The sequence below is a fragment of the Tursiops truncatus genome, chromosome 16, assembly GCF_011762595.2.
Source record: "Tursiops truncatus isolate mTurTru1 chromosome 16, mTurTru1.mat.Y, whole genome shotgun sequence".
NCBI lineage: Eukaryota > Metazoa > Chordata > Mammalia > Artiodactyla > Delphinidae > Tursiops > Tursiops truncatus.
In genome coordinates, this window is record NC_047049.1 from 72,361,766 (window position 1) to 72,379,393 (window position 17,628).

The 17,628-nt window shown below is 40.2% G+C and overlaps 1 protein-coding gene across 10 annotated transcripts in view; it reads right to left on the minus strand.

Annotated features, from left to right (window-relative positions):
- Window positions 1-17,628, minus strand: part of LOC109550124 (uncharacterized) — a 99,718-nt gene that overhangs the window by 16,662 nt on the left and 65,428 nt on the right. For 4 of the 10 annotated variants that reach the window (XR_012326643.1, XR_012326641.1, XR_002176497.3 and 1 more), the window contains one exon: window positions 603-751. The exons of 5 other annotated variants lie outside the window; for them this stretch is intronic. Coding sequence is in view for 1 of the 5 variants with exons in the window: in XM_073793583.1 (XP_073649684.1) it covers window positions 603-751 (149 nt within the window). In the remaining 4 variants the exon portion in view is untranslated. Of the gene's footprint in view, window positions 1-602; window positions 752-849; window positions 4,010-17,628 lie in introns of those variants that run through there. One more of the 10 variants, XR_012326646.1, reaches the window with a different exon arrangement.

Sequence of the window (17,628 nt, forward strand, 5' to 3'; positions counted from 1 at the left end):
TCTGATTCCCATAAGTTAGGGAGAGAACACAGAACAGGTGTCTCTTCCATGGCCAAGAAGGCAAGAGGCACCCTCCTCATTCAAAGGGATAAATGAACTCACTATCTTATCATGCCTCACAGCCTTTTAAAGTGAGGGGGATGGAGAAGGGAGGGAGGAAGCGAGGGAAGGGAGGGAAGGAAGGAAGGAAGGAAGGCAGGGAGGGAGGGAGGGAGGGAGGAAGGAGAAAAAGTCAGTAAAACGGAACCACTCTTTTTTTTTTTTTTGGCTGCGTTGGGTCTTTGTTACTGTGTGCAGGTTTTCTCTAGTTGTGTCAAGCGGGGGCTACTCTTCGTTGCGGTGCAGGGGCTTCTCATTGTGGTGGCTTCTCTTGTGGAGCATGGGCGCTATGCACCCGGGCTTCAGTAGTTGTGACATGTGGGCTCAGTAGCTGTGGTTCGCAGGCTCTAGAGCGTAGGCTCGGTAGTTGTGGCGCACGGGTTTAGTTGCTCCGCGGAATGTGGGATCTTCCCGGACCAGGGATCAAACCCATCTCCCCTGCATTGGCAGGCAGATTCTTGCCCACTGTGCCACCAGGGAAGTCCCACCACTCTCATACTTACCGACTGCCCCAGGCCATGATCAGTGTCTTCATCTCCCTCCCCTTCCGTGGTTTGCTGCTATCAAGGAGCACTTTCCACACAGCACAGCCCTCACCACTCTTGGTCCTTCCAGCTCCAAACAGATCGGATTGCTTGGGGCTCCCAACCCCCTGTAATTCAAAAGTCATTTTTGAGAAGTGATGCTCTGAATGCTCACTCAGACCACTGCTCGCAAAACACATGTGATAGGGACAAAGTCACCTAATACCTCAGAGCCATTTCCTCTTTGGTAGAATGAAGACACCAGGTTCAGAACTATAAGGTCCTTTCTCAAAAAAAAAGAATAAATGAAACCTAAGCGGACAGCAACTATTAATGTAAATGGAATAAGTAGTCAATATATATTCTGTCAGACATTTCCTGTTATGAAGAGTATTCTCTCTCTCACTCTCTCTCTCTCTCTCTCTCTCTCTCTCTCTCTCTCACACACACACACATGCACACACACACAAGCTGAAGACATCATAGATTTTAATATGCACCATTGATTGTAAGATGCATCCCACTTTCAAAGATATTCGGCTGGATCCTAAAATCTATGAAATACACTGAGGTGCTGGGAGACTCACTTCTCACGTTAAACCCTGACATATTACTAGCATTTGCTACAACATACCTGTACTACTCTATCAAATAGTGCAAAGTTCATTCTTATTTCTCCCTGTGATACATCCCACTTCCTATCTATTGATGGCTCTTCATACCCTCACTCCAGGCTCCCTGAAGCCTCAAGCTCCCATCTGTTTCCCAAATGTCTCCAGAACTTCCTAGAAGTATCTCTTCCTCCTCATTATGATAATTTTTAACTTTTCTAGCTCCCCTGTCCCTTTGAAAATAATTCAGTCCTGTATCTCATTCTCTTAGGTCTTGTTAAATGATTGGAATAAAATTTATGACGTAATTACAGCTAGAGTTTTCATGATGGGCAATAAAATTTTCAGATGTCAGCTTTTCATCTTAATGTAGGCGTTCTTACAAAAGAAACCAATGTGTATTTATTGAGGAATAAAAAGGGTGGTATATGGAGAAGAAGAGTTTTGTTCCCTTTAAGTCATACTGTTTGATCACCATTTATTGCCTCAAATATGTAAGTCTGGGTGGCCTTCTTACCACAGGGGCTACCAAAAGTCTGAGAAACCTCACTTTCCTTTGTCTCCTGCAGGAATGCAGATGCAAAGCCTCAGAAATAAAGAAAATCTAAGCAGCTACTATGACCATCCGCCTCTCCCTCCTCCCCTCTATCATCGTCAGCATCATGATCATCCTCCTGTTTCCCTCTTTGATTTCGCTCCTTTAAAAAACCCCTCAAAATTAATTTCCTTTCTCCAAGGATCTGTATAGGAACCCAATGCCGACACTTTGAATACTAATTGCATTTCGGGTTGTACCTTAATTTGCATCCTTATTTATTTTTATTGCTATATTATTTCCCTGTGGTAGATATAACTTAGAAGTGCATTTTACCTTTTTTTTTAAATAAGAGGGGCATTAATTTATGAGCTCTTTGTAACTTTTTAGCAATTTTCCCCATTGAAAAACCCTTTCGTTGGTACCCAAACACACTGCTTAATGGGAACAAAACTTGATAAGATTTCTCTGATGGGCACTGTGTCAATATACATCAAAAACCTTAATATTATGCAGGAATTTTAAACCCAGAAGTTTCATATCTAAGATCTTATTTTAAGGAGAAAATCTGAGATAGGTAGAAAAGTAAAGTTTAAGAATATTCATGAAGTGCATTTTATAATTCAATCAATATGAATTTGGTTAGGTAAGTGTTAGTGAATCCAAACAACGGATTATTAGGTAGCCATTATTGTCATATTGTTCAAGAATATTATTGACATGGAGAAGTTCATAATAAATTTCTAAACCAAAAACACAGGTTACAAAACAAGACTCTCGCTATTATACCATTTTCACATAGTATAAAGTTTAAAATGTTTAGAGTCAAAGACATCTTGGTTCAAACGTTGGTTCCTTGGTTCCCAGTTCTGTCACTTGCTCCTTACACAAACGTGCGTAGGTTATTCAGCCTCACAAACCCTCAGTTTCCTATGTTATGTAGAAATAATAATGTCCAGTTCTTAGGAAGATTAATTTAAATAATGGATGCAGAGCCCTAAGTACATGGCCCTACATATAATAAGTGCTCCATAAATGGTTCTCAACATGTGTGTCATTTGGGGGTTTTGATTACAGGTAACAGAAATAAATTTTGACCAACTTAAACAAAATTTATTGAAAATAATGCAGGGAAGTTGGAGAGCTAGGCCTCCAACCAGAAATAGGCAGAAACCACTTTAGCTTCAGGTGCTAGAAAGCAGGAATTACAGGACTGGTCTTGTAGTGGAGCAGCCTGGTAGAGACATTGCTGCCCTGATAAAAGAATGCCAATCCCTTCACTGACCAATTTCACACATTCAAAATCAAAGTCCCAGCAGAGAGCTTCTATGGGCTGAGCTGAAGCCACAGCCCACCTTCTGGCCACAGGAGGCAGGAAAGAAACAATCTGCACCCCAATGTTCACAGCAGCACTAGTTACAACAGCCAGGACATGGAAGCAACTTACATGCCCATTGGCAGAGGAGTGGATAAAGAAGATGTGGTACATACATACAATGGAATACTACTCAGCCATCAGAAAGAACAAAACAATGCCATTTGCAGCAACATGGATGGACCTAGAGATGATCATACTAAGTGAAGTAGTCAGACAGACAAAGACAAATATCATATGATATCACTTATGTGTGGAATCTAAAAAAATGATACAAATGAACTTATTTACAAAACAGAAATAGAGTCACAGATGTAGAGAACAAACTTATGGTTACCAGTGGGGAAAGGGGGGAGGGATAAATTGAGAGATTGGGATTGACATATACACACAACTATATAAAAAACAGATATAATAAGGACCTACTGTATAGCACAGGGAACACTACTCACTACTCTGTAATGGCCTATATGGGAAAAGAATCTAAAAAAGAGTGGATAATAGGTATATGTATAACTGAATCACTTTGCTGTACATCTGAAACTAACACAATGTTGTAAATCAACTATACTCCAATAAAAATTTAAAAAAAAAAAGAAAGAAAGAAAGAATCTGAGCCCTCAGAGCACAGGCAGCTGAACTTTTTTAATCTCATCAAGATGATACACAATGGTTGTAGGCTGACTCTCCCAGAGGAAATCAGGCTGTGTAATGAAGGGTGTGTATGCTGCTGGGTGGCCATAAAATGACACATGTTCTTATAGCACATAATCATCAGGCAATTTTTTTTCATATTTTTTTCCATTATGGTTTGTCACAGAATACTGAATATAGTTCCCTGTGCTATACAGTAGAAGCTTGTTGTTTATCCATCCTATATGTAATAGTTTCCCTCTGCTAATTCCAAACTCCCACTCCTTCCCTCCCCCACCCCCTCCCCCTTGGCAACCACAAGTCTGTTCTCTATGTCTGTGAGTCTATTTTTGTTTCACAGATATGTTGATATGTTTCGTATTTTAGATTCCACATATAAGTAATATCATATGGTATTTGTCTTTCTCTTTCTGACTTACTTCACTTAGTATGATAATCTCTAGGTTATGTTGCTGCAAATGGCATTATTTCATTCCTTTTGATGGCTGAATAATATTCCATTGAGCATGAGGTAATTTTGAAATGGAAAAAATATAAATCAAACATTTATTTTAAAAAGAAAAAAAGAAAGCTCTTTCACATACATGTGACCAGCATAAAGCCCTGTGAGGAGAGCAGGAAAGGAACTGTTTTCATTTTACACAGAGAAACTGAGACTCAGGGAAGCTAAGGGACTAGCCCAAAGACTTCGCACTGGGTTTGGGGCAGAGCTGAGACGGGGTCATGACTCACTGTCTAAGGCTGTTCCCTAGGTGCTCAATGGAAATCGTCAAACATCTCCCAGCCTTCCCTGCTTCCCAATCCAAAAGTTCAAAGGACACAAGATTACTGGTTGGTGGTATTTCCCTTTCATAGGACTTGCTGGTCCCCCTGCTGCTGGAAGTTCAGGGCCTGAGCTGGAGGCCCTGCTGGAGGCAGGACCGTTGGCATAGCTGAGGGAGGCCAGGAGACTTGGCAGCCCGCCTTCATCACATTTGGGGGAGGGAGTGGAGAACCAAGGGCTGAGAAACCATTGGAGAATAAGTCAGGCTAGAGGAAGACAAAAAGTCAGGGGCCAGCCTGCAGAGGAAGTGTTACGGAGGGCAGGCAGTGAGGAGACAGAAGAAGGGGGTGTTTTGAAACCAAAGAATTGGCGAAATTGTTAAATCAGCCAGGAAGGGGCCCAGTGGTTACCAAGATCTCCTGCACCTGGCAGCAGAGAGAGAAAAGTAAAAGCCTCACAAGAGTGCCCTCCCCCTCTCTGATAAATCGCTTCTCGTGATTCACGGTGATATTTGACATCTGAGTCACTGAGGGTTGTCTTCTGCTTTTTCTCTCTCCTTACAGCTTATAGAAGAGCCCACCAGAAAGAACAAACCAACTGCAAATTCCCAGATTCCACAAGTTACAATGATAACTGAATAGTTCTAGAAAGATCCTATTTAGGAGTCATCTTACCTAATATATGCATTTTTCAGTTAGAGAAACTGAGACACAGAATTACAAATTTGTCCACATCTATTTATTTATATACCTTAAGACACTTAAAATATGACTATCTAGACCAGGGCTTGGCAAAGGGCCATCTAGTGAATATTTTTGGTGTCGAGGGCCATATGGTCTCTGTTGTAATACTCAACTCTGCCACTGTAGAACAAAAGCAGCCATAGACAATATATAAACACATGGATATGGCTTTATTCCAATAAAACTTTATTTACAAATACAAGGTGTGGGCCAGACTTGGCCAGTAGGTTGCAGTTTTTCAACACCTGATCTAGACCTAGTTATTTATTAAACACCATGTGAACATCCCAGAAAAACATATGAGCAAATAGTGGGCATCAATTAAATTCCCACAGGAGTGATAGTAATCATGGCTACAATTTATAAAGCACTTCCTATGTGACTTTCCTCACTTAATTGCTCCACCGGTCCCGTGAGATGGATACTATATGCTCTCCATGTTTTCCGATAAAAAAATGAAAAACACAGGCAGGTCAAATAACCTGCCAATGGTCAGACAGCTAGGAGGTGGTATTTTCTGTATTTGAACCCAGATCCATCTCACTTAAGGACTCAAGTGTGCTTAACAACATCAGATAAAAGAATATAAATACCTAAAAGGCAGAATAGAAACTGTGTGAAGTTTCTCACAAAGCGTTTAATGTTTCCATGTTATTCTGAAGGAAACTTCCAGTAGTTTATATATTTTAACAATGCATCTATATCAGCAATTTGGATGAGGCATGGGTCTGCCTCTCTCTCTCTCTCTCTGTAACATTCATTTTGTTACCTCTTTCTTACGATCATTCTGTGGGGCTCTCTCTAGCACACATACTAAGATTTAAGGAAGGATATTAGCTGGAGCCCACCCACCTCACACACTGGGAAGCGAAAGGTCTCGAACACTGAGAGGAATTTAAGCCTGAAGGGAAGAAGAGGACAGCTCTTGATGATTATCCTAAATTTTTGAAGCCAAACCAGGGAAGACTTGAGGAAATGACTCACTGAACGCAGGAGAAAGAAAAACAGCTGAGTGATGGCAGGAGAAAATGAGGATAATATAGCCTTACTGTTAAAGTGAGGGTTAGAAGTCCACAGAGACCCAGAAAGGAAACACTGAAATGGCTGAGTTACATTCCTGAAACTAACATGCAATATTGTTTTATCAGGCTTATGGCTGTTTGGGCCAAGAATGAGGCAGGAGCAGATTTCTTCTTAACAGAGACATCATCTCATGTCTTTACTGTCCCTAGATTGTCTCCTCTGCTAGAGCCCTAAGGGGAAACCACAGTCATCTCTGTCCCTTCTATTCTTGAATCACAAAACTGGTTGTTCCCGACTCCAATGCTGAGATTGGCGTGACAAACAGATGTACTATACCGCAGCCATTAAAAAATCTCCTAACATTTGTATTGAGTCCATGAAAAGACTTTGAGCCATGAACTCTTCAGCTATAAAGAAGCCTGATAGGAAAAGTTTGGGAATGTGTTCAAGCATGAATACAGTCGGCTTTCACTTGGTAGATCATTAGAAACAAAATGAAACTATGGGGTAAGTAAACTTTGTCCTCAGCCTTTTCCTATCCATCTAACAAACTGTCACTGAATTAACCTTCTTAATGCAAAGCTCTGGTTATGTCATTTTGTGCACAAAGACCTGTAAAGTTAACACACAGCATTGGTAACGGTGCTGTGAAACAGGCACTTTCATATATTGCTGGTGGAAGTGTAAATTGGTACAGTCTCTAAGGAGAGGATTTCTAAATGTCTATTAAAATTATGAACTGTACATGTCGTTGATCTAAGAATTTGTTCTATAGCTGTACCACATTTGTATGAAATGAAGCATTATAAGATTATTTGTTGTGATACTATTAGTAAGAATAACAGGTTAGAGACACTTCTGCTCCTGGTTACAATGTAGGAGAGGTCACAGGAGGTCAAAGCTCTTGCTGCAACGACTGAAAACAAATGAATAAATGGAAAGAAACATGTTAAAGGCATCAAAGAGCTGTGGAGAATTGGATGAAGTAAAAGTCCAGAGGGAAAAGCCCTTCTTAGGGCTGGGAAGACATAGATACTCCAGGCTCTCAATCAAAAGCCTGTCCTAAAGGACAGAGAAAAACCAGGGACTGATAGAATCTTGCTAAAATTGTAAATCCAGCCCTACCGCAACTCAGTCTATGACTGAATTGAGGTAATTAGCCCCTGGCCTTACTTTCCTAAAAAAGAAAAAAGGAGATACCTCTCTAGTGAAAGATATCATCAGAAGGGTCTGCTGTTCTTTTATACACAATGCCCAGCATACAGTCGAAATGTATCATATATTGAAAAAAGCAGGAATAGTGATCAACAATCAAAAAATAAAATAGGGACCTCCCTGGTAGTGCAGTGGATAGGACTCCATACTCCCAATGCAGGGGGCCCTGGTTCAATCCCTGGTTAGGGAACCAGATCCCACATGCATGCTGCGACTAGGAGTTCACATGCCACAACTAAGGAGCCGGTGTGCTGCAGCTGGGGGGCCCACGAGCCACAACTGAGGAGCCCACCTGACTCAACTAAGAGCTGGTGCAACCAAATAAATAAGTAAATAAATATTTTAAGAAATAAATAAAATAAAATAAACACAAACCCAGAGGATTAGGATAATGAACTTATAATTAAAGTACAATACAGTAAGTATGCCTAATATGTTAAAGAAAACAAAAGAAATGACAAAGGATTTAAAGAGAGAACCAGAATCCACAAAATAAAACAAATGTATATTTTAGAACTGAAAAATAGAATTTCTGGATTTAAGAACTCATTGGGTTGCCTTAAGAGCAAACAGGACATAAAAGTCAGGATTGGTGAATTCAAAGATCAATCAATAGTAACTATGCAACCAACTATTGAACCACAGAGAGAAACTAAACTGGAAAGAAACAGTATGTCCATATATACAATGGAATATTACTCAGCCATAAAAAGGAATGAAATTGGGTCATTTGTAGAGACGTGGATGCATCTAGAGACTGTCATACAGAGTGAAGTAAGTCAGAAAGAGAAAAACAAGTATCGTATATTAACCCATATATGTGGAACCTAGAAAATGGTACAGATGAACCGGTTTGCAGAGCAGAAATTGAGACACAGAAGTAGAGAAAAAAACGTTTCCTTCTCATAGAACACACTATGGAAATCAGAAGACAATTTCTTTAAAGTGGTGAAAGAAAAAAAAAAACCCTGCCAATCTAGAATTATTTACCACTGAAAATATTTTTGTCAAACAAAAACAAAGAAAATTTATTGCCAGCAGCACACCGTTGATGTAAGTACTACAGAGACTTCTTTAGACAGATGGGAAATTTTCCCAGGTAGAAACAAAGAAAATTGTGAGGAAATGAAAAGCACTGAAAAGAGTATACACTTGTGGAAAAACATAAAAGAATACTAACTCTTTAAATCAACAGTGATAGTAACACCTTTTAGAGTTTAAAACATATAATATAAAATATATGACAACAACAGCACAAAAGGTAGGACGTGGCAAATGGAATCAAGTTAGAAGATTCTTACATTCTCCAGGAAATGTACTGGCGAGGGAGACTGTAATGAATTAAGGATGTGTATTGAAGTCTCCAGGGCAATGGCACTCAGCTGGGAGCAATCTTACCCATCAAGAGACATTTGGCAGGTAGATAGATAGATAGATAGATAGATAGACAGGTAGATAGCTGACAGAGAAGGAGAGAGAGAGAAGTATTGAGAGAGAGAGAGAGAGAGATTTGGCAGTATCTGGAGAAATTTTGGGTTGTCACAACTATGCCACAAAATCATCTTCAGTTGAGACACACTAACTAAAAAAAAGAGAATGTCAGAGTAGATGAAAAAATATAACCCAACTCCATGCTGTCTTTCAGAAACTTACTTCAAATGTAATGACATAGGCAGGTTAAAAGAAAAAGGATGGAAAAAGAGGTTCTAGGCAAACGCTAATCAAAAGAAAGCTGGGGGCTTCCCTGGTGGTGCAGTGGTTGAGAGTCCGCCTGCCGATGCAGGGGACACGGGTTCGTACCCTGGTCCGGGAAGATCCCACATACCGCGGAGCGGCTGGGCCCATAAGCCATGGCCGCTGAGCCTGCGCTTCCGGATCCTGTGCTCCGCAACGGGAGAGGCCACAACAGTGAGAGGCCCGCGTACCGCAAAAAAAAAAAAAAAAAAAAAAAGAAGAAAGCTGGAGTGGCTGCATTAATATAAAAGTAAACTGCAAAGCAAAATAATTTACTAGGGATCAAGAAGGGCACCCCATAATGATAAAAGGCTCATTTCACCAAGAAGACATAGCAATTCTAAACATGTTTGTACCTTTATCTGGACTTCAAAAGGCATGAATCAAAAACTGATGGAACTACGATAGAAATAGACAAATCCACAAGTATAGTTAAAGACTTCAATTTGCCTCTCTCAGTAACCAATAGAACTAATAGGAAATGAGCAAGGATGTAGACGAACCGAAAACCATCAAACAAGTGGATCTCACTGAAATTTTTAGAATCTTCTGCCTCCAACAGCAAAATACACATTTTTTTCAAGTGCATGTGGCACAGTTTCTAAGACAGACTCTATTTCTGGTCATGAAGCAAATTGCAACACATTTAAAAGAACTGAAATCAAATAAAGTATGCTCTCTGACTATAACAGAATAAAAATAGAAATAATTATAGAAAGATAACAGGAAACCTCCTAACACTTGGAAATTTGAAACACCCTTCTAAATAAACCCATTTATCAAATAAATCTCACGGGAAATTAGAAAATATTTTAAACTGAACAAAAATGAAAATACAACACATCAAAATTTGTGTGATGATTAAAAGCAATGCTTAAAGTGAAATTTATACCATTAAATGCTTACAGAAAGGACCTTAAGAAACTAGACAAAGAAGAGCAAACTAAATCCAATGCAAGCAGAAAGAATGAAATCATAAAGGCAGACGTAAATAAAATTGAAAAAAGAAAAATAATAAAGTCAAAACAACCAAAATCTTGTTCGATAAAATACAAATTAACCTATAGCGAAACCTACAAAAAAAGAAAAAAGACATAAATCCTGATATCGGGAATAGAAGAGAAAATATCACTATAGACCCTGCACATAAGAAAAAATAAAGCAATACTGTGCGCAACACTACACACAAAAATTTGACAACTTAGATGAAACTGACCAGTTCCTCAAAAACCACAAATACTATGACCAGTTCATCAAAAACCACAAATACTAAAACTTATCCATGATGAAACAAATAATGTGAATAGCCCAAAACTATTTAAGAAATTGAATTCATGGTTTAAAATCTAGAAACAAATTATCCAGCACTTCTTTTTGTTTGTAGTGGGAAGATTTCAGGTTCTCTGAGTTCACTGTATTGCCAGCAGTGCAACTCTAGTGGGTTTTTTTTTTTTAACACCAATTTGAGCTGAATTTTCTGTTACTTAAAGACAGGCTTTTTTAAAAATTTTATTTATTTTATTTATTTTTGGCTGCGTTAGGTTTCGTTGCTACACGTGGGCTTTCTCTAGTTGCAGCAAGCGGGGGCTACTCTTCGTTGTGGTGTTCGGGCTTCCCACTGCGGTGGCTTCTCTTGTTGCAGAGCACAGCCTCTAGGCACGCAGGCTTCAGTAGTTGTGGCACGCAGGCTCAGCAGTTGTGGCTCGCGGGCCCTAGAGCGCAGGCTCAGTAGTTATGGCACACGGACTTAGTTGCTCCGCGGCATGTGGGATCTTCCCAGACCAGGGCTCAAACCCGTGTCCCCTGCACTGGCAGGCAGATTCTTAACCACTGTGCCACAGGGAAGCACAAAGACAGACTTTTAAAACATAATTTTCTGGGGTTCAAAATAATACTATAGTTGTTGAGTGTCCAAATACAATATTGAGATGACCCAGACTAGTAATTATAAAAGAGTGGCAGCAATCATTAGTGGTGGTGTGTGGTAGTAGTATATAATAATAACTAGTAAAACTAGTATAATAATAATAACTATGGGACTTCCCTGGCGGTCCAGTGGTTAAGACTCTGCATTCCCAACGCAGGGGGCACATGTTCGATCCCTGGCTGGGGAACTAAGATCCCACATGCTGTGTGGTGCAGCAAAAAAAAAAAAAAAAAAAAAGAATTGTGGCTAAGAGATACAAAGCACTTATCTGCGGCACTCTGCAAAACACTTACATTTGCAATGGGCAGCACAGTATTGTATTGGGTTGGCCAAAAAGTTCGTTCAGGTTTTCTGTAATTTTTTTGGTGAGACCTTACGGAAAAACCCAAACAAACGTTTTGGCCAGCCCAATAGAAGAAACAGAAGTACAGACACGAGGTCAAAACAAAACAAAACAGTGAAATGGAGTATCAAGTGGGATTTTCTGGAGAACAGTTTTCTTCCCAGCCTACTGTTTGGCTGTGATCCTCTTGTTCTGGATAGACTAAAACTAAAAACATTGCCATTTTTTCCCACCCATAGGAAAATGCCTGAAATGGCACATAACTGGTCTCCAGGAAAGTGCTCCCAGCCTGTGAAAAGCCAAGTCCTAGCAGCATCAAGATCCTACCAAAAGAGAGGTACAGATTGTGCTTCTCCAGTCACGACTCGTCTTTTGTACCAATTAGACCACAGATCCATCACCTGTACTTGCTGAGGTCTCCCAGGGCCTTCTGAAACACACACACACACACACACACACACACACACACACACACACACACACACACACACACACACACACACACACACACACACACACACACACACACACACACACACACACACACACACACACACACACACACACACACACCATGAGCAGTGAATGGACACAGAGTGCCTGGGAGAGCTACCAGCTTAACAGGAGGAATGCTTCAGTGACATGGTCAGTCTTTATGCTGATTAACAATGATCTTCAAAAAAAGTATGCAGGGCTTCCCTGGTGGTGCAGTGGTTGAGGGTCCGCCTGCCGATGCAGGGGACACGGGTTCGTGCCCCGGTCCGGGAAGATGCCACATGCCGCGGAGCGGCTGGGCCTGTGAGCCATGGCCGCTGAGCCTGCGCGTCCGGAGCCTGTGCTCCGCAACGGGAGAGGCCACAACAGTGAGAGGCCCGCGTACCGCAAAATAAAAAAAAAAAAAAGTATGCAGATTCACCTTGTTTACTTATTGAAATAAGACCCTGAAAGGGCTACTATGCAGTGTTTAGAACTATGCCCATAAACTTACTAATTTCAGGTAACTACTATCCAATAATCTCCTGAAAGTTGAAACAAAAACGTACATGCAAGGGAACTGAAAAAACAAACAGATGAGCACCACTTATTTCTACACATTCTCCATTTTAATGAGGTCCAAGGAAACACATTCCTGCCTTTATTAATCCGCTGCCAACATGAATGGGATTCTTCAGCTATGAGAAAATGTCTTTTGAAGGGTACAGGTTGGTTAATATTGGAAATTCTTATGTACTTTGGGAGATAACACTATTTGCTCTGATAATGACCAGTGCTTTTTTCTTCCTTTTTATCTGGACTTGTCAAGAATCAGTCATGTCATTTTGCATTTTTCCTTTTTCTCTCCCTCAACCTTGCCCTCTTTGGGATTAATGCCAGCAACATGTTTTCCTGATAGGGTGGTGGATATAATCCAGTATTGACCTTCCCTATGTTAAATAAAATCTTGAGATTTAAGAGAAGTTCTCACTTAGGAATAATAAATAAAAGTCACAATGTGGAGCAGCAGCAAACTGTGCCAGTGCAAGTGTTCAGCTTTATGACCTTGAAATTTTATTGTAAATCAATTTACTGGTATTGTTTTACACATCAGGTAGAAGGAAGATGGATGGATAGAAACAAACAAGAGAGAAAAGAATGGAGGGAGGGAGAGAGAGAGAGGGAGTAAGATATCCAAGTTGGGATTCAGATACTTGGAGGAGTAAGACAACTTCGAAAGGCAAAAAGAAAATAAAGCCAACTCTGGAATTTCCAGCTACCTATTGGTTACTGTTTGGAAAGAATTGCTCACTGACAGATGGAAATTAACTCTCAGCAAAAAGATCCCATTCTAGGGGCTTCCCTGGTGGTCTGGCGGTTAAGGCTGTGCGCTCCCAATGCAGTGGGCCTGGGTTCAATCTCTGGTCAGGGAACTAGATTCCACATACCCCAACCAAAGATCCCGCGTGCCGCAACTAAAAGATCACACATGTGGCAACAAAGATCCTGCATGCCTCAACTAAAGACCTGGCGCAGCCAAATAAATAAATAAATAAATATTTTTAAAAAAAGATCCTATTCTAGATACATGTATATGTATAACTGAACCACTTTGCTGTACACCTGAAACTAACACAACATTGTTAATCACCAATATAAAATTAAAAGTTAAAAAAGAGAGATCCTATTCTGAGTTCTATACACCTAGGATATAGATGGTTCTCAGTAAATATTTGATAAATTAATAATGAACGAATAAATGTGTAAGTTTCTTTTCGTATGTTAGCAAAACTGAAGCCTGCGTATGTTTAGTGAGTTGCCCAAAATCATATTGAAGACTTAGGTGCCTAAAGTATAATAGATGGAAAATGTAAGAAAGATCACCAATTGGGACCTAAAAGATCTAGATTCTGGTTTGGGGTTTGTTTTGTCATTTCGCCTCCTGGGTCTCTAGATTGCAGAGGGCAGGGACTCATCTATATTGGTTTTTGATCTTCCTTCAATGCCTAGCTCAGTCTCTAGTACATACTAGATATTCAATGGATGCTTAAATATCTACCATTGCCTCTTCTGTAAAATTTAGTTTCCCCATGTGAAAACTGAGGAGACACCAAGGCTTTCTGGGTACTCCTTCCAGTTCTATGCCACTGTGAGAGGATCTATGCTCTCAGTCCTCATTTCATCACCCACTTTCCAACTTCCACTGCTCAAGTTGTACGGGAAGGCAAATACAGGTATGTGAGGTTCCAACATCCTTTCTCCAATGTTATACCATCATCCCTCTGAGCTCTTATTTCCACAAGAAAAACCACAAAAATGCAGTCTTAATGGAAAACAGTGAATCAATCAATTACTTCATTGTCTATTTTGTAAAATGAGTTCCAGAATCACCACAGACCTCCCAATCTCTCAACCTCAGCAACCAAAGATTCCCCAAACGTTCACATTAGGTGGCTCCAGCCACTCCTCCCTAGAGGGGAAGCCAAGTAACATTCTTTCTCCACGTCTTCCGGGGGTGCTCAACAGGAATAAACAGCCTGGGAAAAAAAACAGCAGCTCCGCGGATTATAGGATGGCGTCCTGGAGAGAGAGACGAATTCTCCCACACTCCTAATGCAAACCCTTCTCCTTCCTTTCATGACACCCCTCTGGCGAGAAAAATGGTCGCAACCCTGAAGCATGGACAAGAGAATCCGTGGAATTGGCAGTATGCTTCCTGTTTGCCCAGAGAGGGAGGGAGGGAGGGAACCCATCCACCCAGAAGATACATGTTTTTCTTCTTTGGGGGACTCCTTTCCTGAGGAGGGGCAGTCCCGGCACTGCCTCACCCTGGGTGACTATGGGGTCATTTAGAGTATCCTGAGGAGTGTCCTGACCAGGGAGTTAAGAATTCCAATTTGACCTCTGACAGACTGCATGACTTGGGAAAAGTCACTTTCCTCCCTGAGTTTCAGATTCTGAAATTTTTAAAATGCATTTGCCCTTTTAAGTGGTTACAAGATTCCTTTTTAAAAAATACTTTTCTAAAATCATTATGTTGTACAGCTGAAACTAACATAATGTTATATGTCAATTACATCTCAATTAAAAAGTACTTTTCTTATTATAAAAATAATATTGTAGCCACTTAAAAATACAGATACATTTAAAGAAAAATAACAATCATAATCACTGTTAACACTTTTGTGTATTCCTTTGGTGAGACTGCTGGGCTTTTAGTATCGCTGAACATACAACTCCCAGTGAGGGTTGCCCCTTTAATATCTCTCTGACGCTCACATCTGTGCCAACAACGCTGTCCATATAGTAGGGAGTTGGCAAATCCCCATTGATAACTAAGTCCCTGTAGACTGTGACATAGTCTTTTTTTTTAATAGATCTTTATTGGAGTCTAATTGCTTCACAATACTGTGTTAGCTTCTGTTGTACAACAAAGTGAATCGGCCATATGCATACATATGTCCCCATATCACCCCCTTCTTGAGCCTCCCTCCCACCCTCCCTATCCCACTCCTCTAGGTCATCGCAAAGCACCGAGCTGATCTCCCTGTGCTATGCGGCTGCTTCCCACTAGCTATCTACTTTACATTTGGTAGTGTATATATTGTGACATAGTCCTTTGAATGCCCTTGGTGATAAGTCATGTGAGGCTAGTTTTGAATACTGGAAAAGTCACTTGAAGACAAATCTGATTTGATTTGTCTTTACTTGATTAGAAGAACGATCAAGCTAGGTACCTCCATTTGGTGTACGTGAGGATCATCATCGTCACTATAAAGACTTTTTCATCTTTCTCTGAAGTTTCCAAAATTTTTGATGCTTAAATGTACAGAAGGAGAGGGATAAATTTCATTATTTTAGACCCAGATTTCCCAAAATGTGTTCTGTGACACCTGCTGCAGATGTTCCCCTGGAAAAGAGTTCTGTGCTCAGAGGGGTCTGGGGAGAGCCACCCACATTACTCCCTTAACGACTCACTGCGCTCATTTAACGTACTGAAGGCTCGGAGATTCCTCTGCAAAGAAGGCCCTTTAATTTTAACTAACTGCGTTTCCTAAACATATTTGAGTTCAAAACATTGATTGAGAATGTCACATCAGTTTGCCTATCAGTCATGACAAACAGTACAGTTTGGTGGACAAGCACACAGACGTCTGTGGGCACACAGCTTAACTTTTCTGAACCTCAGGCTCCTCTTCCACAAGATAAAGATTGAAACTTTACCTACATCACAGGACTACTCTAAATTCTAAATGAAATAAAGCTTGTAAGGAACTTACAGCAGTGACTGGCACATAGCAAGCGTTCAGATAAATGGAGCTCTTATTATTTATTAGTTGGGATAGATAAGATAATGAGGAGAGGATGAGGATGAATAAAATTTGTGGAGGAGGGGAAAGGTAATAAGGGCAGTGTTTCCTCTTAACTGGGATGGCAAGTTGTTGCCTGGACACAGGAAATCTATTTTTGGCCCTAAGGCAATCTGGATTCCAGACAGGATCCCCAAGTACAGAACACCTGAAAACTTTTTCTAAAATATAAAATTCTTATTTTTAAATACATAGCAGAACTGGTGAGAAAGAGGAAGAAATAACAAGAAAGTACAAGTCCAAAGAAGAAAGTAAGCACTGGAACCACCTTTCACTGAGGGTCATTTTACAAGTCTCTAGTAGATGACAGTTTGGGTTTAATGGCCTAAGCTCAAGTGGCAAAAGACAAATCCTGAGACCACTGCAATGTAAGAGGTTGTATTATAGACCACCATATAAATTCAGGAGCCCCTAAAAGATAATGAGGTCAGTGGATAAACAGGAAAAAAATTCATAAGAGGATGGGGTAATGGGAACACTATAGAGCTAAGGCTATTTCAGCCTTAGCTCTAGATGAAGCAGAACAAAAGAAAAAAATCTCCCCTGATAATTCCTAACTCACCATGAGCCCACCCTCATGCAGGTTTGGAGCTAAAACTCATACCATCTAACCAGCTTCAGGTTGATAGCATCATAAAACACCTGACAGAAGCAAAAACCAATCCTCTCTTGAAGAACATGCTTAAAGACAGGCCTTAAGGATGCCAGAGGAATTGGTACACAATTTTAAAAGTTGCTGAGCGTATCTGGAAACAAGTCATCATCATCATCATCAACATCATCATCATCATCATGAAATAACTAAACTGTAGGGTCAGCTTTAAACAGACAGCAGATGCTGGAATTACCAGATACCAAATACAAACTAAGTTTAAAGAACTGTACAAAAGTATTTAAAGTATCAAAATTGATGAGACAAAGTGGAAAAAGACCAAATTTTTAAATGTCTAAAGATTAAAAATTAATAGTTAAAATTTGAACCTCAATGGAAGGTTTAAATATTGGTTTAGACACAGATGAAAGGAAAACTAGTGACCTGGAAAATAGATCTGAAAAAATTACACAGAATGAAGCACTTTATTTGAAGGAGTGACTGACAAATCTGCTACCATAGTAAGAGATATTAATGTACATTTCTCCATAATTGATAAAGAAGCAAATGAAAAAAAAATGGTAAAGTTCTAGAAGATTTTACTGCACAGTCCCCCTGTTTGGATTTTCAGTTCCTGGGAGGGATG